Raw genomic sequence first — 24,591 nt, forward strand, 5'->3', positions numbered from 1 at the left:
CTTATTTTTTTTCATTGATTTGTATCTTTCTTGTAACTTAGAATTGGCACAATAATTGTGAATCCTATATATATGTGTGTGTGTGTGTGTGTGTGACTCTATTTTTTCATTCTATTATATGTGTGTGTGTGTGAATATAATATATAACCCTTTTGATATGTAAAGTGAACTTGTGGTAGATCAACACAATCCCTTAAGATCTATTGAGTGTGAGTAGAGGCCTTTAAGCCTATTTTGAACATATTCCAAGAAATTGGCTCATAGCCTAATTTATTATTCACTATTTTTCGGGTTCAATGCCTATGTTTTGAAAGTGAGGATTGAGCATTGTTCCTAGACTTATATCCCAAATCATTATCATTAAGACTTCGTAGTTTTTACCACAAACAATAGAACATACACCATTTTAAGCGAACAATTAACATATATGCACCATATATATATATATATATATATATATATATATATATATATTATCATAAAAACAAACATGAAGTAACTTACTTCAGGTATGATATTTTAGATTGATTTTAATTTTTCTTTTAACATAACCAATTTCTTATTTAGAATCTCCAAAGACATTTTAGATTTCTTAGTTATCATAAATTAGATAGGGACTTCTACTTTTATTTTAACTCTTTAGTTTGTCGAGATGTTTCCCGCGACAAATGTAACATGAATACAATTAAACTTTTTTTTTTATTTAAAAAAGTTTTTAAACAATTTAAGAGATTATATTCTACAAAAATATGTGGAATACATATAAATCTTAAAAGAAAGATTATAATATGACCTTTCATTTGATCAAGATAAACATAACATATTATTTTTTGTATTCAAAGTTTTTTGTAAATAATCTTTAATTTCTCTCTGCTATCACCTTTTCATTTATTAACATGAAGAGAACAATTTTTATTATGTACAATTACTTGATTGAAAAAAAAATAAAAAACAATAAATGTACAAGAACATACTATCGTTTTATAATATAAAATAGATAGATAACATAAAACCCAAATCAATAAATGTTACTGAACAGTCGTAAGAAACTAAAGAGATAATCCATGCATCTCCGAAGTATTAATGAGAATCCACGCATCAAAGGTTACACGTACACGCATCAAATGATTCAAGAGGAAAAAGAAAATAATCCTTTAATTATACGCATGATCCGGATTAAAATGGAAGGCAAATTAATTTTTTATGGATCATCGTACAATTAATAACTATCAATATTGATTCTCAGTTTATTTGTGATCTTTGCAATCATGAATTCCAACTTTGTATATATACAACCCAACCCTTGAACCATTTAATCATCTCCATCTCTCTAGTCTAATAGCCATGGCAACTTTTCAATCTGTTCTCTCTTTTGCTTCAGCAATTGCACTCTGTGTTGCTAGTTTTGGCTGCATATATGCCCACAATGCTGGATTTACTACGGAACTAGTCCACCGTGATTCACCAAAGTCCCCCCTTTACAACTCTCAACAAACTCACCTCCAACGTTGGAACAAAGCTATGCGCCGATCCGTTAGTCGAGTCCACCATTTTCAGAGAACTGCTGCTACAGTCTCTCCAAAAGAAGTTGAATCTGAGATTATAGCTAATGGAGGTGAATATCTCATGAGTTTATCCCTCGGGACACCGCCTTTTGAGATCCTGGCTATAGCAGATACGGGCAGTGATCTTATATGGACACAGTGCACGCCATGCGACAAGTGTTACAAGCAAATTGCTCCTCTTTTTGACCCAAAATCCTCTAAGACATATAGAGACCTCTCTTGTGACACAAGGCAATGCCAAAACCTAGGCGAGAGTAGTTCCTGCTCCTCCGAACAGCTTTGCCAATACTCGTATTATTATGGTGATCGATCCTTTACCAATGGAAATCTTGCCGTTGATACAGTCACTTTGCCTTCCACAAATGGCGGTCCAGTGTATTTCCCTAAAACTGTCATTGGCTGTGGGCGTCGAAATAATGGAACCTTTGATAAGAAAGATTCAGGTATTATTGGCCTTGGAGGTGGTCCAATGTCCCTTATATCTCAAATGGGCTCCTCTGTTGGTGGCAAATTCTCGTACTGTCTGGTGCCATTTTCCTCCGAATCTGCAGGAAACTCGAGCAAATTACATTTTGGAAGAAATGCTGTGGTTTCCGGTTCTGGAGTCCAATCAACCCCATTAATCTCAAAAAATCCAGATACCTTTTACTATTTAACACTAGAAGCCATGAGTGTTGGAGACAAGAAAATAGAATTCGGAGGTTCTTCCTTCGGAGGCAGTGAGGGCAACATCATCATTGATTCAGGTACTTCCTTGACATTATTTCCAGTAAATTTCTTCACGGAATTTGCTACAGCGGTTGAAAATGCAGTTATTAATGGAGAACGCACCCAAGACGCAAGTGGATTACTGAGTCATTGTTATCGCCCTACTCCTGATCTAAAGGTTCCTGTAATCACTGCACATTTCAATGGTGCAGATGTGGTGCTCCAGACTTTAAATACCTTTATATTAATTTCAGATGATGTCTTGTGCTTAGCTTTCAACTCAACTCAATCTGGTGCAATCTTTGGAAACGTTGCACAAATGAACTTCTTGATAGGCTATGACATTCAAGGAAAGTCTGTGTCTTTTAAGCCGACTGATTGCACCCAATTGTAACTGGTTTTATGCCCTACAGCGTGCTACATACATCAGGCATTTACATTTTCATTGCTGTCCGATGTCTATTCTGGGACAGATCATAAAGAAAAAGACCTTTTTAGGAGGAGTGATGAGAAAAAATTCCAAGAATACATATGGCTTGTTGAATCAGAATCTTAAAGTGAGATCTAGCTACTTGTAATCCCACAATACTGAAAGTTTTGTTCTTGTCATATTTTATTGATTTTAGCATTTTTATTTTATGAATGTGGTACATGCATCCTACCCCATATAATTATGTCAATCCAATACAATTAATGATCCAAAACGTGTCCCATTTGCTGGTTTTAATCTATGATTAAGGTTAATTACATTATATGGTCCTAGTGTTTTAGACTTTAATTAATTATGGACAGCATAAAACCTAACGCTTTCAATTTGAGTTACATATGCATGAGGGACATAAGGGTACAACTCGTGTTCATTAGGATACCACAAGCTGCGACGTTTATGCATTAAAGTGGATGAAGGAATCATATTTTACGAATACAGAAAGTTTGAGGGACATAAGGGTTACAATGACCAAAATTTAAAGCTTCAAGAACCATAGGTCATAGGTGTAATTTAACTCTTAAAAATAAATGCATAATAAATGAGGTTAATTCTAATAAACCTGTCTTCGGAAATTTAAAAAAAAAAACAGTAGAGAAATGAAAAACCAAAAAATATTATAGCTAAGTAGAAAAAAATTCTAAAATTAATAAGAAAATTAATTAAAATATAAAAAATAATAACTTATGGAGTGGGTGCACATAAAAACTCACCTATATATTCTTTTAAACAAATTTGAATCTAATTCAACAGTTATATCTTATAATATTATTGTTTTTGTCAAGCTTCATATATGTTGTGTCTAAATTTCTTGGTGGACTTCTTTTCATAGTTAATCTTGTTTATGTAATCAATAAATATATTTATAATATGTTCCACATTAATAAAATATGCTGGTAAAACTTTAGTCTAATTTAAAAATCAAATAAAAATTTATCCTAGTTTTTTTATAAAAAAAATATAGTTTGACTCATATAGGTTTTTTCTTTAGCTTCAACTTATCAATATGCATCCTATATCATTTAGGAATTATGCTATTTGATGATAGTCACTTGGTTATTCTAAATACATTTCTTCATTTACGAAAACATTATTATTGAATACCGATTTTTCATAATAATAGAAAAAGAAATTAAGGATCTAAAATAATTTTTTTATGTTTCAAATTTTCTTGAAATTGTACTAATAGAAAACATATATAAAAAATAATTTTTTTTCAATTGATAAACATATTTGCTATTAGTTTAAGCTAAACAAAGCCTCTTTTTGGGTGAAAAGAAAAATGAAATCGCATTAAATTAAAGTACTACACTAAAAAATTAAACGAGAATTCGTATATAACTTTTTATTCTTGCTAGATATACTTGTAGCTGCAAACAAAAGCCAAACGGCCCTATTTGAGTTCTTCCAAAACTCAATATCCTTTCAAGTAAAAAAAAATCCATAATAATTAGTTAAGGAAATTGGAAATTAAGATGCTTTTATAAATCATGATTTGGAAAACTTAAATGAGAGAAAGAGGAAGAAAGAAAGGCATAATTAGTGTTTATGGAAACTGAACCATAATATATAATTCAGTCAAGCGTAGCATTTAAGTTTTTATTAAGATTAGTAAAGAGATACTAGCTACCATAAGTCTCATAAGAAATCTATATAAAAGCGTGTGGATTACTGTCATTGAAATATATGAGGTCAATAACGAAAGTAAACCTAATTCGAAGTCTCTTTTACCTTTTGCGTGTGAGAATGACTGAGTGAGGCTCATTGTTTTTTACTTGTATTTATTTTCAATAATTTGATATTGAGTGTAACAATGATTTCCAACTACAATAGAACTCCGATTCACAAATTCCTTGCCTCACAAAACAAAATTATGATTCGTGGTGACTTTTGAAATCCCAAGAACTATATATGGGATTTGGTAGAAATTCAATATTGAACTAGAATCAACAAGAAAAGTGGTATCCCTGAGCAATGCAAAAGTTACAAGAGAATCTAGAAACACTTACAATGACAACTTCAGCAAAAACTTCAAAAGAGGCGCATGGGTAATTTTGAACAAAACTTAAAATAGTGTTGAAAGAGCAAAAAGGGTGCCTTGAGAGAAGACTTTGAAAAACCAAACAAGGAGCATTGGGATAATTTCTGATTACCTTACAAAAGTAATTTCTTTAGTACATGAGAAGAAAGGGAGAAAGAAACAATATGTTTGAACCGTATATATTGAACCTTTTGCCCATGTAATTTAAAAAAATCTATTAATTGTATCATTGAATTTCTTCCCTTCAAATCTCGTGACTTAACCTAATAAAACCTCTAATGGATCTCTTGGTATTAAAGCTAATATCACATTAGATTTCCAATCAAAATCATTAAGAATTATTGGACTCCGATACCAACTAATCTTGACGGAAGCAAATGATAACGAGATTTGTTACAAGTCAAAACTGTTGAAGGCTAAGAATAAAATAACTATAAATTATTTTTATAAAATATTTAATTTTAATTGTTCATATCTCACTTTTCAAAAGAACATTACAATATTTTATATATAAAAAAAAACTAGTAATATTGAATAAATAGAATAAACTAGGATAACTATTAAAAAAAACCTACAAAAATTATAATAATGTAACGTAAAGATTAAAAAGTAAAAACATAAAACTAACTATAAACATCTATTTTTTTTTATAAAAAAAACCTGCTGCATTCGTGGTCGATCTTAGCCCCTCTGTGCATCGTGTGAAAGCTGTTACGTGCCATCCCAATTAAGCAAGACGGGGTGGAATAAGAGAATTCTTCACCATTGCTATCTAATTTTAAGGCATGACATCCTGACAGCAATTTATTTGTCCTCTTCACCATTTCTTGCTTTTGCCTTTTCAATTATATTTGAATAAAGGAATTGAGTCAAAGCAATGTTCTGCTATATGCTACGAAAAAACATATTATAAACTTTGCCTCTTTTTTTTTTTTTTTTAAATAGAGAGACAGAGAAGTGACAGACTTTGCCTGTTTAAAAGAACAAAGAAAGCACAGAGACAGAAGTGACAGTTCAATTATACCCTGTTCACATTAACTGATTAGCTAATTTGAGGTAGGGAGCCAAATCCCATTTTACTGCTTGAATTTTACTTTGAGTTGTCAGATCTTAACCAACGCAAAGACCTCTTGTTTGTTGGTTACCCCCGACAACCAAGAATGTGCAGCCTTTACAATTTCCTCCTCCTCCGATCCTCTCATAAACCATGGATTCCCAACGTGTTCAAGATCGACATTTTCCTCCACCATAAAGCCATTTCAGGCAACCATAGCTTCCCAACGCACTGTTCAATTTCGGGACTCTCCTCGACCAGAAGGTGTTCAACATCTTCCGACAACCATGTCCTCCCAATCCCAAGGTGTTCAAGATTGGGGCTCTCCTCCAACACAAGCCGTGGGTTATCCACCTGCGATGGGATATCCTGTAGAACAATCAGCTTACCGTGCATTGAAAGAAAAAGAATCTGCAGCAACGGATAGGATATATATGTCGTGCCTCCTCCTCCTCATTTCATCTCTCCTATTTGTAACTACGTTGTGGACGAACTTCATCAAGAAACACGAGTTGAGGGCTATATATCCTGATTTTCACATTGACAGCTTTTCTATCCCAGACTTTAATCCATCCTATCCTGGCTTCTCGGCTAACTGGGAAGCTAATATAACAGTTCGAAACTCTGAGGAGAAATTGAAAATACACTTCCATCAAATACATGCCTTTGTGCAGAAGTACGCTAATGTTGATTACTACGACCCATTTAGCACGCTTGCTTCAGGTTTTTCCCAGCCTTTTTCCATGGAGCCAAACTCAAGTAATGTGATTCATGCTAAGTTATCAACCAATGATAAGGATATAGCCAGGGTAGGGACCGAATCCGTTGGCTATGATTCAGAATTAACTATGGGCATTAGATTTTTGAGCAAATCGAGAAAGGAAGAATTGGCCAAGGCACAAAGCAGAGAGGTTTTAAATGTATTAGCTTATGAAAGGAGCAACGACACGTTGACTGTTATATTCAAATTGGAGATTTGGACTACGTTTGATGGTTTATCTAAGGGAAAAGAAAATACACAAAGCATACAACTTTGAGGCTCAAGTGCTACGCAATCGAGGTTCTTTTCATCGGTAATACAAGTAATGGAAACGCTGCCAGTTTTGGAGACTGCAACAGTACTGATGACTTGAATACGTTTGGAATGCGGTGCAAACCAATAAAAAAATTATTCATGATTCTCGAATCTGCATAAGAAAATTATTAAGGTTAATATTCTTGATTATTTCTTCATCAATAAAAAATTATCAATGAATTGAACAACCAAAACAATTAAAAAATTATTTCAGTCATCTATTAAAAAAAAGACCATAAAGTATTTTTTATAATTTCTTTTATTATATTGTCTTATGTAGCTTCTTATATAGCTATATATACTATACATGAGTTAAATGTAAAATATATAATAAAAAGATGTCAAATAATACCATTCTTTTTATTCTAAATTAATTTCTTGTCGGTTTTCCCCCTGTATCTATTACTTGTCCTTAAAAAAATTCAAAAGAGTTAGTTTCGTTTTTTTCCGGATGATGTTTTCCATGCTTTTTTAGTAGTTTTAAAAAATTGATAACAAGACCAAAAAAAATAAGGATTTAAAAAAAGTTAAACACTACAAAAAAAAAAAGAAGGAAAACCTTAATTTTTTGTCTCCTTGTGAATCTTCATCCTCTCATTTCCAATTTTTAACAAAAAAAAAAAGAAACCAATCCAATTCATGTTTTTTTTTTTTAATTTAGCTGTTATATATATATATATATATATATATATATATATATATATTTGAAATAAGCCTATTAATTTGTCCATGTTTTGTCTTTCAATTAATTTTGATCGAATATGATAATCTACGGCATGTGTAAGATAAAAGAATCGGTGGTTAAAAAAGGAAAGAAAGAAAACCTGGAGAATGAAAAAAAAACCAGGTGCATAGGTTAACTGGTTTTCTTGTTTATTTTATCGAATGGATGGGATTAAAAGATTCTAATTCAATGGTGTGGATGGGCATCGACATTTTGGCATCGTAAAGTAATGGCTTTGTAGTTGGCACTCAAATCATAATGTCATATATATATGTTTTTTTTTTTTTTTAGTTTAACGTGGGTGTCCGGGCCAGCTTGCGCGCACCTCGACTAATCCTATGGGCTCTGAAGTTAACGACCATGTAAGCCTCCAGTGGTCATCATATGAGCAACCACAAAGCTCGAACCTGAAACCACAGAGGGAGCAAAATATATATGTCTTTTTAATTGCATGAAATCTGTGGACATGTGGAAAAAAAAAACTAGGCTAATTGAGGAAGCATGTTGCCTCATGAATTATAATATGAAGAAAGAGGTTGTGGTATTTTCCTCAATTTGGCTCATATTTACATCATACTGTTAATGGTAGGCTGACCTGAGATGACTAGGTTTATTTTTTGTTTTTTTTTAATTGAATTACTTTTTTAATTTCACCTCCAACAACTCAATCTTCTTTTTTATCTATCAATTTTATCTTATAATATTAGATTATTTGAGAATTGAGCTTCGTAATTGTTTTCAATTTACTTTCTATAGAGTTATCCCGATTTCATAGATTTTTTTTTCTCGATTTCAACTTTCAACATTAGATTTATTGGAAGTGAAGCTTCTTAATTTTTTTTATTTATGTTCTATGAAGTTATCATGGTCTCATGATCTAGGTTGCGGGATTAACATGTTAACCCAAATTGATTAGGTTGTTTTCTTTTGTTATTTTTTGATTGATTTTTTTTCTCGATTCCATCTTTTAACATTAGGTTGGTCATAAATTGAATTTTATATTTTTTTTGCTGTGAAGTTATCACAATCTCGTGACATGGATTATGGGTTTGACAGATTAACCCTGGGCTGACTTTGATAGTTTTGTTGTCCTCTTTTTAATTTCTTCTTTCAAATTTTGGTTGGTTAAGAATTGATCTTCATGATTTACTTTAATTTACTTTCTATAAAGTTATCACAATCTTATTACTCGAATTATTTATAGATTTAATAGGTTAATCTAAGTTGATTCAATATGTTACAATCTTAATATTTGAAAAAAAAAAAATCATCAAATACATCTTTGTATCAATATTTAAAAAATATACCATTCAATATATATTATATTTTAAGCTTATAATTAATTTTTTTGTAATAACATTTGAATATTTCTTTTATATTAAAAAAATTAATCCGATCCGCGCAGGCATATGTAGTTCGTTCTATTTCTTGTGCAGGAGATGCGGAGGCTTTGCGGTTGTTTCTATTGCGATGGGCATTGAAATTTACAAACATAGGTTTTCCAGTTCTTTGGCTGTTTTTGGACTGACAGTGAAACTGTGAAAACAAAGCAACATCCTTTGACATGTTCATTGGTGTGCACAATTACATGTCTAATTTATTAGTACAAGAAACAAAGTAAACATGTTTTGAAATAAATCAGAGATTCTACGCATCATATTTCTTCTCACTGACATACTTCCCAATTTCTTCAGCCATGGTTTGCAGTGGCTTGACGGTGACAAGAGAAGCAAGCTCAGTTTTTGTGTCATCGAACTCGTACTTCACGGTGGATCTGATAACGGTTGATTCGGCATCTTTCTCAATGATCTCCAAGCGAATGCGATAAACATCAAAGCCAAGATCTATGTATCCTCCCTCTATCATTTCCGTTTCTTTCACTCGCTTTTCATCGTCCATAATCCTGAATATTTCCTTCATGTAGCCACCAGAAGTTCCTGGCATGATCATCGATACTGTCAATATTCAGAATCTCGGTGTTCTAGTTTCGTAAACGAATTGACAAAAGAAGAAGAAATTTAAGGAAAAAAAATCCATTTCCATATTAGCAACTTAAATCAAATCTGTAATCGAGATACCTGGAAAAGTGAGTTTAACAATGGTACCAACACCTCCATCTCCTTCTATTACCTCTACCTTGCCTACAACATGGCCTAGTAATTTATCCGTCAGCCTTCCAAGCTCAAGCCCGCGGTATGCACTCCATACTGCACTTGCAGGTGCCTGCACCAAAGTTTCCTCTGATAATTCATCTTTCATTTTGCTACAGCCGTTTTCTTCAAACTTTCCTTGCTTATTCTCTCTGAGATCACAAGCGGTTCTCTCAAGAACGGGACTAAACGCAGTCCAATTTATGGTGGTAGCTAGTTTCTACGTGCCAATGATTTTTCCTTATCGCTAATACTAAACGACAACGACTAAAGATTCTTTCTGGTGCTTTGTTCACAACAATCCAGCAGTTGACAACTTGACATCACCAATACAGGATTTTTCCAATTTTTAGTAGCTATACTTTTGCTCGATTCTCTATGCTGCCGGCTGCAAGATAGCAATAAATGCCATTAAGGCTTGACCATTACCGTCACCGTTACATTACATTACATTACAATTACAATTACAACACTATCATAATTATTTTTTTAAATTTCATCCTCAAATTATTTTTAATTGCAGTTTTCAGTCTAAATTAACAATCAATTTCATCAATTTCTTAATATTTATTAAGAAAAATAAAGAGAAAACTCATGGTCAATCTTAAATTTGTTAGAAAAGTTATGTTTAGTCCATCTACTTTTCTTTTTTTTCTCTGCAGTTTTTATAGTTTTTATAATTTTTATTTTAACCCTAAAGTTCATTTTCCAAACATTTTAATCCCTGAAATTGAAAGAGAAGAGAAAACATTTCTTGAACACTATAAAAGAGAGAGAAATTTATCGGTTTGACCACATTACACCAACAAAAAAAGACTTATATTCTTGTTTATAAGTTCCATTTGATGAGGTGGTCTCATTGATGTGTTTTTAATTATCTTTCCTAAAAAGTAGATCTGGCTCGAGAGCAAAAAATCCCGATTTAATTTTGTATTATTAGGTTTTTTTAATTGATAAATTATTTTTTGAATATTCTAAAGGTATTTATAAGGTGTTTTTAGATGAAAATGTGTTAAAAATAGATTTTAAATATATAAGAAAAGCTCCCTCCCTTGATTTTTTAGCCATCACTATGGTGGCTAGATTTTGAATAGGCAGAAAGCAAGTCATCTGCCGCATCAAATGACACAATTTATGCTGCTTCTTCTTCTTATTATTTTTTTAAAAGAGCAAATAAAAGAAAATAACAGGGACCAAGGCATACGGGCTTGGTTGGCAGGCCTACAAACCTGGGGTTTGTCTTAAAGGCTTAAGCATGCGCACTGAGCCACCCAAGCCTACATGCTCTGGAATTTATTCATTTATTTTTTAATTTTATCCTTCAACATTAGTTTATTGTTGGTTTTTTCATTCTTTAATTTCATTCTTCATAATTGCTTTTGAATTGATCTTCAAGATGTTTTTCAGTTTGCTTTCCATGAGATTATCGTGGTCTTAAGAAAATACCCAAGTATTTGGATGATACTCAATTTTACAAGCATCTATTTTTATTATCATATAATTAAATAAAAAATAGTTTTAAAAAAAATTTATTAAATCCAGTGACGTTCATAACTCGAATCGTGAGTTTGATGAGTTAACTTGAGTCAATTAGGAATTAGGTTTCAAAAATTATTTTGGTATGTTTGCTTTTAATGGGAAAAGAAATAGAAAAACAGATAGGAACCCACCGACCACCAATGAAGGATTAAACAAGAACATGACTAAAATTGAACGATGCATCTAACGGCGAAGGACAAAATTAACTAGAAATAATATGTTAGGACTAAACAATAATTATACCTCTGAAATAGTCATAAATATATATTCTAAACTGCTCATAAATAGCATGTGCGAATTTGGAAAAAAAAGGTTATTTGTTTAGTGCGCCATTTAGGCAACAAAAGCTGTCAAGTCATTTGGAGAAATATCTGTTACTATGGAAATTAGGCCACGTAAAATTTGACGAGAGAAATGCAAATTTCTTAGTGAACCTGCGCTGGTTGAGGGAAACAGTTTTATGAACCGGAAATCAACTTTTTCTATCTATAGATGTTTTTTAGAGAGTGATATGGTTATTTTTTAAAGTTTTTTTTATTTAAAATAATATTTTTTGATATTAACATATAAAAATAATTCAAAAATATGAGAGTGACCAAACATTTTAAACAATTTCTTTTTATTTAATTTTCATTTTATAAGTTAACAATTCATTCTTATACTCTTATACTTTTATACAAATTTTCATATTTAACATCAGATTATTTTTTATTTACTTATTATATTTTTTTTTTAAATAATTTTTATATTTTAAATCAACATAATTTTTTTTATTTGCGCAACGTTTCAATATTTTTTTTTTTTGGTTCCTTTATCTTTTAGAATGTGACTGTACAAATAAATTTTTACAAGAGAAGTAATGATTTAAACTCTTCATAAAATATAATTATTTACTCTAAATTCTCCTTTTCTATTAACACATTTTTTTTTAAAAAAATATATTTTTTAGCTATGTTGTTTGTTGCATTAAAACTAAAAGAAATTAAAATAAATACTTGAAAAAAATTTAATGATTTAAGAGAAAAAAATACACACACACACACACTCAAAACCTCTTTCCCTTATTCATATGTTTATTTTCTCGACAAAAACATCTCTTTTTTATTAGAAGTATCACTACCACAATCTTTAGATTTATCGATAAAATTTTCCGTCGGTATTTGTACTATCATCCCGTTGGTAATTAATTTACCAACAAAATCACCAACAGAAATGCTCAATCGGTGAATCTTTCATCGGTGATTGTTTGTCCGTCGGTACGTCCATTGGTAATAAAAAATATTATTACAATGAATTTACTGACGGAAAAGACACGCAAAAAAAATAATTATCCGCTTCATTTTGTTGGTATTTCCCTCAGAAAATACCGTATGTAATTCAGTCGGTAATTATTTAAAAATATTTTTTTTTAAAAAAATCCATTTTACAAAACTATAAAATAATTAAATTAATATAAATCAACACTCTATAATACTCAAAACACTTGGGAAAAAGAAGAAGAAAAATCATATGAAAAACAAATCCTACAACAATATTCATACAATTATTAAGAACAAAAACAATTAAAAATAAAAAAAAATATAGTGAAAAAAACACGAAAAAAGAAGAAAAAATAAAAATATTACCTTAATGTGGTTGCAAGTGAAGCTAAGAAGAGAAAAAAAATAAAAATTCATAAATTATATTAATTAAAAAACACTGAGAAGAAAAAAGAAGAAAGGAGAAGAATACATACCTGAGCATGGAGGAGAAGAGAAGGAGTTGAGGAGAGAAGAGAAGAGAAAAAAATGGATATTGATGTTTTTTACATATGGGGGGAAGGAGGAGAAGAGAAGGAGTTGAGGAGAGAAGAGAAGAGAAAAAAATGGATATTGAAGAAGAAGAAAGGAGCCCCGTCTGTTGTGAAATTAAGAATTCTAGGTTTTTTATTGGGCGTTTTACTGATGGATAATTAAATATTAATATTTTTAATCATTCCGTCGGTGATTCCGTCTGTAATATTTAATTTAAAATTTAAAATTAATAAATTTTTTTCAAAAACCACCAAATATCATCGACGACTTTTCAATCCTTCAGTGACTTTGTCTGTAAAAAACAGTAATTAACAGTGCAATTGGGAAGTGAATAGTTCCAAAGCTCTCTGAAAAATACCGATGTAATTTTTCGTTGGTGATTCCCTTTGTAATTGACATGATGAACAGTGTTCACAGCTTACCAACGATTTTACCGACAAAATTTATTCCGTTGGTAAAAATGGCACGTCATCGTTTTTTTTGCTTTGTTTTAATTATTTTTTTCCCACTGTAATTCCCTCGGTAAATACCAAGGGAATATTTCCATCGGTAAAATCCGTCGGCAATTTACCAACGAAAATATTTCCTCGGTATTTCCGTTTGTATTTATCGATTTTCTAGTTGTGTATTATTTCTTTATAGAAAACTTGTCATAATCTTAAAAACAAAGTTTTAATGATAAAAAATCATGATAGTTTTGATGTGAATATATTAAAAACTATAAAAAATAAATTTAATAAAAAGTATATAAAAAGTTTACAATAAGAAAATAGAAAAATAGATATTTTATTTACATTGAATATTCATGAGTAAATATTAAATTTAAGAACTCAAAATAAAATTAAATAAATTTTCTTTTGCAATCTCCAATCCTTTTTTTCAGGATCAATGAAGATAGAAACCACCTTCCCACTCGATAGCTTTTTTTTTTTTTTTATCTTCTATGACTTTCTCTTTTCTCTTTTAACTTCAAGAACCGATATATATAAAAATAAAGTTATGCATCGAAACATAAAATCCTAAAAAAGGACCAAATAATGTGTAAAAGTAAATTTTAGGGACCAAAATGAAGTTTTTTGCATGAAAAAAGGATGTTTATGAAATTGATATTTAATTTGATTCAAGAATTTTGTAATATACTTTATCTACGCGACGACACGTAAAGAGAATCAAATATTTACATTGAATGCTTTGACCTTTCAGCAAATCCATGATCTGATTTCTCACTTGCATTAAATCTCTGAAGGTTTGTGGATAAGCTAGTCACGGGAGGTGGTCGACCAAGCATGTCGCCAAGTGGATTAGTACTGTCGCACGTGAGCGACGTCGCGGCGATCGTCCACCCTCAATGGGTATGGATATATATCTGGTAAATATGGGGAATGTAATGGGGGAATATATATATCTGGTAAATATGGGGAGACAAGGAATTCTTTGTCTCTATCAATGAAAAATGGTGTGGGAGTCGCCACCTAGTATTTTGGTCACTAGGAACCCTAACTGGTCTCAGAGATCGGGCACGGGGACTGGTTGCGTAAAGGGAAGGTATTAGCACCCCAAATACGCCCTACCTAAGGTAAGCTGCATTGTTTGATTGTCTGATAAAAAGCTAAGGTGTTATTGTATTTCTAGTTGTTGGTCCGTTGATGGTTCAAGAAAAGTCCTCCTCAATAAGGAGGTCCTTATCTTATCGGGTAAAACCTAACCGTTCTAACATCTATGTAAAAAACATATTTTTAATATCAGGAATACGTTCTACGTATAAATTCGTAATCCCAAATACTAAAAGAAGACCAAAAGATTTTTTTAGAATTTTTGAAATATTGGCCTAGTTCTCATGGCTTGAATAAACTGGTTATTAAAGCCAAAATGCATGCTAATACATATATTGTTTTTAAAATTTCCTTTGTTGTGTGAAAATATAATGTTATAATATATATATATATATATATATTGGAGAGACTAGGCCGTATGCATGAAAACAAAACATTTTTTTGAAGACTTGACAAAAACCGAGTATTTTAATACCGGATTTGTATCTTTACAGTATAAAAATAAAAACCGATATTGATCAAAATACAGTAATAAATTTAGAGAAAATCACATTTTTTTCTGAAATAATTTTTGAAGAATTTTTTTGTTCGAACGGGCCAGACCCGGCCCGAAAGGAGACTGGGCCGAAATCAGCCCAAAATAAACCGGGTTACTGTACATGAACAGTGCATAACAAATGAATTATAATTATTTCCGCATAGTAACCAGTGAATTATAATTAGGTGGTTACTGTGCTCCACACAGTAACCACCTAATTATATTTCATTTGCTGCAGAACGTGAATTGCTCACGTTCTGCATGCAAATGAAGACGAACAAAAAATGGACAGAGGAGAGAAAGGATTACCTGACGGTGGCGTTGATGGTGACAGTGTTGTGGCAGCAATGGTGCTGTTTCAAACGGTGGAGAGAAAGAGACCTGAGAGAGAGGTTACTGTTCTTCTCTTTCCCTCTGTTATGCGTTGCTTCTTCTCTTTGTTTCTTTTGTTCCCTCTGTCAACAATGTTCTTCCCTCTCTGCAGCAGCTTCGTGGAGGTGCTGGCGGCGGCGGCCTGGGGAGTGGCTTGGACGGTGGCTGCTCCTCCTCCTGGTGTTGCTGTTGCTGCTGCTGGGCTGGAGGAGATGATGAGGGCGTTGGCAGCGTTGGTGCGGCTCCTGGTGTTGCTGCCGCTGCTGGGATGGAGGAGAAAATGAGGTCGGTCTGGGGCTCCGTTGACAGAGAAGGCTGTTTCGGGTGCAGGGAAGAAATGGCCGAGAGAGGGGAATGGCCAGAAGGGGGACTGTTTTTGGGTGCTCTCTCTCTTTCTCGTTCCAAAAACACTCCTCCCCTTTTAGTTTTCCAGCCCTCCCCCGTTCAACAAAACTCTCCTCATTTTAAACTTCTTCCTCTTTCCGTTTCAAAAAGTTTTCCCCCCTCTCCTCTCTTCTGCCTGCTCTCTGCTGTGTTGGGTGCTATTTATAGAGGAAGTGGGTGTGGCTTTTACTGTTGCGCATGGGAGCGGGTCTCGCGGCGGCTGGTCGGCCATTGGGTGCTACTGTCGAGGTTCGGCTCCAACGGCATGGGGCCTCGGGTTGGTCGGTGGGCTCCAGGCGAGAGAGGCCCCGACAAAATTTAAACAAAAGCTCCATTTTCCTTCTTCCCCGCTGCATGTTCGGGGGAAGAAGAAAGAGGAACAGTATTTCGGTCTCCGCCCCCCATAGTTGGCCGTGTGTTTCACTTCGGTCCTTGGTCTCTGATTTATGCAATTTGACTCTCAATTGATCAACAAACTTTCAATTTCTTCAATTTAGCCCCTGATTTAACCAAATCAACTCTCAAAAATTATAATTCGACCCCAGAACTTTAATTTCTTCCAATTAAAGCCTAAATTGACTTAAAAATCAATTTTTCTTGCAATCAAATCCTCTATAAATTCAATTAAACCTTCAATAAAATCCAATTGAGTCCATAAACATCCAATTTTGGCCTTTTCTCTTCAAAATTAATTTTCTCTTCCAACAGGGCTCTCCTCATTCAAGTATATACTGTAAAAAAAATTTCACTCCTTGTCTTTTCAAACCTCCTTAATCAATTTTTCTGATTCTTTTCTGAGCGCTCCCACCTCTTATTATTTTTCTAATTTCTTCCGGCTATATATATATTTTTTATAGGGGGGAACCCAAAAATGGGTTACAACAAGTACTATGCTTGAATAGTTTGTTTCATGAACTGTAGTAAATAATGACTAAACGATGAACAAGATGTATTAGTTGTTGTTGATCTTGTGATCTCGATATTTTCTTCATTTTTCTTCTCTCCTTCGCACTCGATTTTCAATTAATACTGCAGATGGAAATTTTCTTTTTCCAATTCAATCTTTTGGTTTCCCACCACTCATCACTGTACATATTTATCATTGAATGCTTTGACCTTTTAGCAAATTGTTTCAATCCGGATGATTTATGGATGAAGGCCTGTTATTTTCAAGGAATAGAGATTTTGAGAATATCGGGACTGAAACTGCTTAGTTTAACCATGGAGAGGTGGATTGAGTACGAATTTTATAAGGTGGAAATATCGGAACAAAAAATTGTGTTTTTCAGCTTTGACAACTCGAAGATGTTGGATTTCTCTGTAACGAATTTGGCTTCAATATTGACGTTATGGTAACCATGTAAAAAGGAAACAGCTTTGGAAAAAGCGAAAGCAGAAGGCGTCGTCTCCATTTGTTCATATTTCTTGGGGCCCTTGTAATGCAGAATTTGCCACTCTTGATTTACGTCAGAATCATAACTATCATAGTTCTAATATCCAGTTCGGTTAGCAGTTCATCGGTCATCCAGATCAAATTTTTACCTTTTAAATTAAAATAATATTATTTTAGTAAAAAACAAAACAAAAATCAATAAGTTGTAACAACGTTTTTGACCGGGTTTTGTCGGGTCAGCCCGCCAGATCACACCGAATTTTTCCTTTCTTGTTTTTTATTCAACCCGATCTGATTCTAACTTCAAATCAGTCAAATTCTAAATTGATCCACTACACCGAACCAGGTTTTAAAACTATCTTCACTGTTATATCACTGTTATGATAAGTTTCTCTATCTGTTCTCTTTCTCTCCTCGTCTCTCTCACATCTCTCTCTCTCTCTCTCTCACACACACTTTCCCGCACTTTTTCTCTCACACATTCTTTTTCTCTCGTTCTCACCACAGGCACGCACCTAAATATGTTTTTTCAATCCCTCAGGAGTCTAAACATGACGTCGTGCACATAAAATTTTGTATGTTTTTATTGATAATCATAAGATTATCGTATCCTAAATCTCATCATTATTTCAAAGAATTGTATCTTTATTTTTGAATTTTTTAATTAAAAAACAGTAGTTTTTCTTCATTTCTCCAATATCACTAACAAAAATCTCCATTAAAATCTTCATATCTTTAAGTGTGTCTCCATACAAAAATCTTCATGACAAGATCTTGGAATCTCTATTAAATATGTCTCCAAAGTCTCCAAAAGAATCAAGAATTTTTCTTCAAGTTTCTATAACCATTTATCTTCAAAAGGATTTGGAATCCTTTTCCAGTCTCTATGACTTCTTACAAAACTCTTCCATATATTTTTAAACATTGATAAATATTATGAGGAGTTTCTAATGAATTCATGAGAAAAAAGGTAACATAATCTATACAAAATAAGTAAGTAGTTTCTTCTTTTTTTTTTGCTAGTTGATTTTTTCAAATATATATATTTAAAAGACCTGGAGAGGCAAATAATAATGTATAATTTTGCATTCAAGAAAACAATAACATCCTCTTCATTTGGGCCTTGGACCAAATGGCTAAATATATCTAACCTTCCTAGCAATTAATGGCTAGGAACTTGTTGTTCGTGTATGTCCCATATATGGAACATACAAGTTTTTTCCAAATGAATTACAACTAAACATTTGTTAAATCATAAAGATCCAATGGTAGGAAACAAGGGCCAAATAATCCTACAGTTAGATATTGGTATTTCTTCCTATATTATCGCCCTATTCTTCCTTCTTATATTTTGCACACAAGCATGCACACATAAGGCTGCTATATCACGAGAAGAGGTAAGAGAAGAGAGAAATGTGACAAGAAAATAAGGTAAAGAAAGAATAGTTCATCAAAAACATTTCTACTAATTCGTGCAACTCTCCATGTCTCAATATAAGCTGATATTATTAAAGTTTATAAATATATTAGATAACTAGATAAACACAAGAGGTTACAAGTTGTTATACTTAACAATTTCACTCTTCAATAATTTCTTGCTTACACTTTTTTTTAATTCACTTATACATCTATTGATTTAAGTATTAGAGAGTCTCTACAAGGAGTTTTTTTTTTCTAGGAATTAATCCATATTCAAGCCCGCATATCTTGGCCTAGGATTACAGCCCGAAAAAACTCAATTTTTATGTGAAGTTTTTTCACGGCTTTATCATTTAGCATTCTTGTCGTGTTTTTTTTTTTTTTTTTTATCAATCAAGAGTAAAATAATATATTAAAGAAAAGATTTCAAATGTTACAACCAAAAAGCCGGCATAAAGAGGAGGCAGTCAAAACAAAAAATTAATAGGTGATTCAAATGTGTACCCCTGAATGCCAAAAAATACAGAGAGCATTAGTAGTATGCCGCTAGTATGAAGATATACCAACTTAGTATAACGCGGTTAAAATTAAGCAAATACCATTGTAAATAGGATCTTAACCCTCCCCACTTTTCCATCAACGAAAATCCACAAGTAGCTGATAGGTTTGAGAGGTTGAAAATGTGGTGTCTTTATGAAAGAGCAAGGAGTTTGAGATAACAGGTTCATGCATGGTCATTATTAGCATATACAAAAGCAAGCAGGTCTTAATGGAATCAAAGAACTACGTACTACTTTGAATTCTAAACAAGAAAGCCCTTGGGCTAAGTATCTGAAATGGAACTAAGGCCTGATCCAGCATGGGTCTTCTTCCTGCCCACACGCTGATCAAATCGAATCATTATATAATTTCAGAATCAAAGAATTTAAAAAAAAAAGGGCAAAAAGAAAGTTCTGTTAAAGAATTTTAGTTGTTTTGACATGAACTCCTTGCATACGGACATGGATTCTCAACATCAAAAGACAGATGGAAAGCTTATATCATGGACATGGTCCATATGGACCCACGCAATTTGATTGATCGAGTAAAAATAATTATTTCCTTTTATGATGATTAAAATTTTCTCAACTCATTAATGTCAAACGTTAGTAAAGACACATCTACATTCATTGCCGATAGGCGTGTGTGTGATCCATGGTGGATGTCATTTTCAGTGTCGCTTATGGTTCTTCCATCACCCTCCCGATCTAGCTATTCTATCCAGCATGCACCACCCTATCTTTGTGGTCGAAACACGTGACAGCAAGTGATCGCAAACTGGGATCTGTCTTCTTCTTTTTCTCTGTACTTGAGAAGGACAAATCGTTCGGGTTTTAATGCAGGATATGATTGTTCTTGATGCCCTACGATGGTTGGTGATGGCGTTGGTAATGCAACTTGTTTTCTCTTGTGATTGTTATGCCACACACCGCCATGATCAGTAACTCGTATGTGCTAGTTGACAAAACAAATACGTGACAAATTTATCGCTATCATTGTAGAATATTTGTTCATCGTCGGTTGGAGAGAAAAATGCAACGTAGCAAAAGGGGCGTTGGCGATACGAAATTGGAAGACGAGTCAAATTACGGTAACTTGACATGGGGAGGGACAGAAAGTCAAGAAAATGAAACCGTTGAAACATTTAGGGTTTGCTTAGCTTGCATCTTCTTCTACTCTCATTTGCAATTCTTGTCAGTTGTCATATTTAGTGCGCAAAGGACATAGCCAGAAAGGTGGTGGTCAAGTTGGCTGGGGGGCACTCCATCTCTAGCTTCTTTTTCTTTTTTATGGTTTGATGCTGACTGTTCAAGGGCTGTGCCGGCCTTTGAGACCTCGAGCTGTTGACCATTGCTGTGTACTAGACTACAGTATTTTAGTGCCAAAAAGCTGTATTACCGGTGGCACGTTAATTATTTTTCCTCTGTTTCTTTCTTGAAAAGTAATTTATAAAATAATATTTTTAAAATTATTTTATATTTGTTTATCATTAAAAATGTTAGTCAACAAAAAATACTTTCTAGTTAAAGAAAAATTTAGCTTGGTTTTCATAAAAGTGTTTTCTTGAAAAATTTGGACAGAAAACATTTTCCGGAAGTTGTGAAAAAATTAGAAATATCATATTATTTGCTGATTATATCAAATTTGATCCTCAAAATTTTTATTGCTATATATATTTTGTTTTGAATATTTATTTTTCAATTTCATCTCTTAAAATTTAATTTTTATATTAACTTTAATTCTTATTTTTATAATTTTTTTTTGTTTCTTGGAAAGTGGTTTACGGGAAATTACTTTCCAAACTTTCCTGTGTTTGTTTGCCATTAGGAAATTTGGTCAACGGAAAACACTTTCCAGTCAAAAAAAAATTTGGCTTGGTTTTCAGGAAAGTGTTTTCTTGGAAAATTTGGGCGGAAAGCACTTTCCGGAAGTTGTGAAAAATTTAGAAATATCATATTATTTGCTGATTATATCAAATTTGATCCTCAAAATTTTGATTGCTATATATATATATTTATTTTTCAATTTCATCTCTTAAAATTTAATTTTTATATTAACTTTAGTCCTAATTTTTATAATTGTTATTTGATTTTCCCTTATCATTTTTTTATTGAAAGTTTTTATCTATCAAATTTGGTCCTCATTCTTTTGATTAGTACTTATTTTATTTGAAATAATTTATGAAATGTTAATTATTATTATTTTAATTTCTTCATCTTTCATTTTTTTATTTTTTTAGATTTGATTTCTATTATTTTGATTATTATTTTTTTCAATTTCATTCTCATTCAACTTTTTAATTTGTAAGATTTGTTTCTTATTATTTTAATAAACTTGAGAAAATAAAACATTAATAAGTTATTTCCCAGCTCATTTTCCATGACATAACCAAATACTGGAAAATATTTTCCAACTTATTTTCCATTACACTATCAAATATCGGAAAATAATTCACTTTCCAAAAAAAAACTATTTTCTAGCAAATAAACGGGGCTTATGTCTCCTTATCCTTTCTTTTAAGATTAGTGGCAACACTTCTGCTTACAGCTCTAGATGACAAACTTTTTATGTTTGATTTCTAGTTCAATTAGAGGATATTTGTTTTTTGTTTTAAAAAAATTAGCTTATAAGAATGATAAAAATAAAAAGCAACTCCTAACAAATATGTTTAAACTAGATTAATATTTTAAATTAGAATCCATGAAATTTCAAAATATAATTAACCAAGAAGCTTAAATTTAAATTATCTCAATGTTGAATGATAAAATTGAGTGTAAAAAAAATGCAAAAAAATTTTACCAAATGAAAAAAAAATAATGAGAAAAATAAAGAAAAATTTTGATAAAAATAATAATAAAGGTGAGATAAAAAAAATTACACCAATATTTTCATAGTATGTTATCCCTCAAATACTATTTATACCCTCAATCGTCCATCCTTTAATACTCACTCACTCTTGACATTTATTGTCTTCTTTTTAATCCCAATCTGAAGGGTTTTAATTTTTTGTCAACAAAACCGATAATAATAAATCCGTTACTTTAATAAAATATGGAACAATTCTTATTATATTGCTTTAGGATCCGTTAGATAATATGAAGAGTTAGTGGAGGGATTATTATCATCCTGAGTTTGAAACTTGTATAAGTTGATATTATTTAGACTCGTAACTTCTTAATTATTAAGATTATAATATTATATAAAAAAATTATTTTAATTTAATAATTTAAATTATTAAATTTAAAAATATATTTTATATTATTTTCTAACCTGTGTAAAAAGAGATGCCCATTCCTCGAGGAAGAGTCTCCCAAATCATCAGATCAATTGTACCATTAGCTGCAAGGTGACTCATATAATCTACATATGCATTAGCCTCTCTAAGTTAACGCTGTAAGGTAACTTCCCAATTACTATCCAAGAGATGCCTGATATCCAAAATAATAGCTTTATATTTACAAAAATCGACAAAGGCTTCCAAACCAATCTGATAGTTTCCGTGGAATCAGAATTGCGTAGCACCTTTCTGAAACCCATGTCCCCAGCAAGACAAAGTCCATTCTTCAAAGCCAACAATTCAGGCATTAAATTAGCTTCGAAGCCAGCAAACCCTGTGAAACCAGTAATAAAAACTGTCTGAAGACCTGATTAGGCCCCCGATATCCCCACTCTACCTGGATTACCCAGAGAAGTAGCATGAACATCAAGTTTATCAGTATCCTCCTCCAGCCTGCTCCAAGAAACCATCCTGGAAGTAATATACGAAACATCAGCCCCATGCCATGCCTGTCTCATGTCTTCCACCATACGATAGATATTGGAAAGCAACCACTGGTCCCCTTTATAAGTCTCACCAAATGCTAGGATATTGCGTTGGCGCCAAATCCACCATATCGTGGACATGAAAAGCAAACCTTCCTCATTTCCTCCTAGCTGTATAATCCAACCTGCCAGAGAATCACAGTCAATCTGGACCGTATTATCCAAGCCAACATCACTCCATGTTTTCCTCGACATCATGCATTTTTTTAAACAATGAAAGCCTTCTCTGTCACGTTGGTTACACCTACTGCAGACGGGACTCCTTACTAGCCCACGATTATAAAGAAGAAGCTTAGATGGCAATTTATTACGGAAGGCTAGTCAAGTGAAAAACTTCACTTTCTCCTGCCCCTTTAATTTAATTAGCCAACTCCACTTAATTTCATAATTCACGGCTCTGGAATGTTGATGGTTGATCCGTGATTACATGGTATGTTCTGTCTGAGAATAGAAAGGTAAGGTTTGTAAAGATAAAATTTAGTGACAACACTCAATTATTTTATTTTATTAGAAAAGTGTAAAAGAAACTTTAGTTAGGAGAGGTCAGCCTCCTACCTCCTATTATTGATTGAGTTGAGATGAAAACCAAGTTACAAGAAAAATATCTATCTCGTTGTCATTCTTAAGAGAAAAATTTCTTAAACCAATGAAATAACTTGAGATAATAAGATAAGATTTTCAATGAATATGTGGTATACTTTAATGAGTATATGATAAGATGTGCAATTAGAAAAGATGAGACAATGATCTTAGGTAGATTTTAAAAAGACTTAAACGAGATCTTAGATGAGAGGTTGTGCATAGAGATGTGTCAACTCTTGATGAAGTTTACATCCTAGTACAAAAATACAAAGTGGTCACAAAAGCTAGTAGACGAGACGTTAGGACACTCGTAATATCTTTTCTAGGTCCCAACCTAGTAATAACAACTTTGTATTAGGTGTTCCACCCCGCAAATCCAATTCTACTATTTTCTAGATATCTAAATATAAAGAAGATAGGGGTAAGAGTATTGTCCTTGAAGAATTTAAGATGACTTCAAAGATTCAGTGTTTTAAATAACAAGATTCTGGTCATGTTTTTTCTAATTGTCTCATTAAAATTTTATTTATGAAGGATTAAGACGATATGAATAAAGAAAATAATTGCAATGATAAGATGTATGAACCAAATTCTCGTTCACTGGCAGGGCTATTGTCCGATGAGCCTTTTTTTTCCAATCATCTCAATATATAGTGTGCAATTCCTCCCCACATAGTCATAGCAACCACGCTTGCCACAAATGATAGGCAAACCTTCATACTCTACTTTATACCAGTGACCCACACTTTCCCCACCACAGGCTAGTTTAAATCAATTTCAATGCATATCCTCGCAAATTTCCCTTGTTCGATGTTCACCATATTCATAGCAACCCTAACTGGAGCTCCCAAC

General features: G+C 32.5%; 4 protein-coding genes across 4 annotated transcripts; 2 read left to right on the forward strand and 2 right to left on the reverse strand.

The window, feature by feature from the left end:
• Nucleotides 1–1,332: 1,332 nt before the first annotated feature.
• On the forward strand, nt 1,333–2,803 carry LOC18096934 (aspartic proteinase CDR1). Its single transcript, XM_006385551.3, has one exon. It carries the CDS (start codon nt 1,345–1,347, stop codon nt 2,665–2,667), a length of 1,323 nt encoding a protein of 440 aa, XP_006385613.3. The 5' UTR covers nt 1,333–1,344; the 3' UTR covers nt 2,668–2,803.
• Nucleotides 2,804–6,142: 3,339 nt separating this feature from the next.
• LOC18096935 (uncharacterized) lies at nt 6,143–6,892 on the forward strand. The gene has a single exon (XM_006385552.2). It carries the CDS (start codon nt 6,143–6,145, stop codon nt 6,890–6,892), a length of 750 nt encoding a protein of 249 aa, XP_006385614.2.
• A 2,299-nt stretch (nt 6,893–9,191) lies between these two features.
• Nucleotides 9,192–10,135, reverse strand: LOC18096936 (norbelladine synthase). The gene is made up of 2 exons (XM_006385553.3): nt 9,733–10,135; nt 9,192–9,591 (listed from the first exon to the last, which is right to left on the reverse strand). Exons 1-2 carry the CDS (start codon nt 9,911–9,913, stop codon nt 9,302–9,304), a joined length of 471 nt encoding a protein of 156 aa, XP_006385615.1. The 5' UTR covers nt 9,914–10,135; the 3' UTR covers nt 9,192–9,301.
• Nucleotides 10,136–22,748: 12,613 nt separating this feature from the next.
• On the reverse strand, nt 22,749–23,352 carry LOC112327001 (uncharacterized). Its single transcript, XM_024598122.1, has 3 exons — nt 23,010–23,352; nt 22,858–22,946; nt 22,749–22,763 (listed from the first exon to the last, which is right to left on the reverse strand). The coding sequence occupies exons 1-3, from the start codon at nt 23,350–23,352 to the stop codon at nt 22,749–22,751; spliced, it is 447 nt and encodes a 148-aa protein (XP_024453890.1).
• Between the last annotated feature and the right edge of the window lie 1,239 nt (nt 23,353–24,591).

The sequence above is a fragment of the Populus trichocarpa genome, chromosome 3 (genome assembly GCF_000002775.5).
Source record: "Populus trichocarpa isolate Nisqually-1 chromosome 3, P.trichocarpa_v4.1, whole genome shotgun sequence".
Taxonomy (NCBI): Eukaryota; Viridiplantae; Streptophyta; class Magnoliopsida; order Malpighiales; family Salicaceae; genus Populus; species Populus trichocarpa.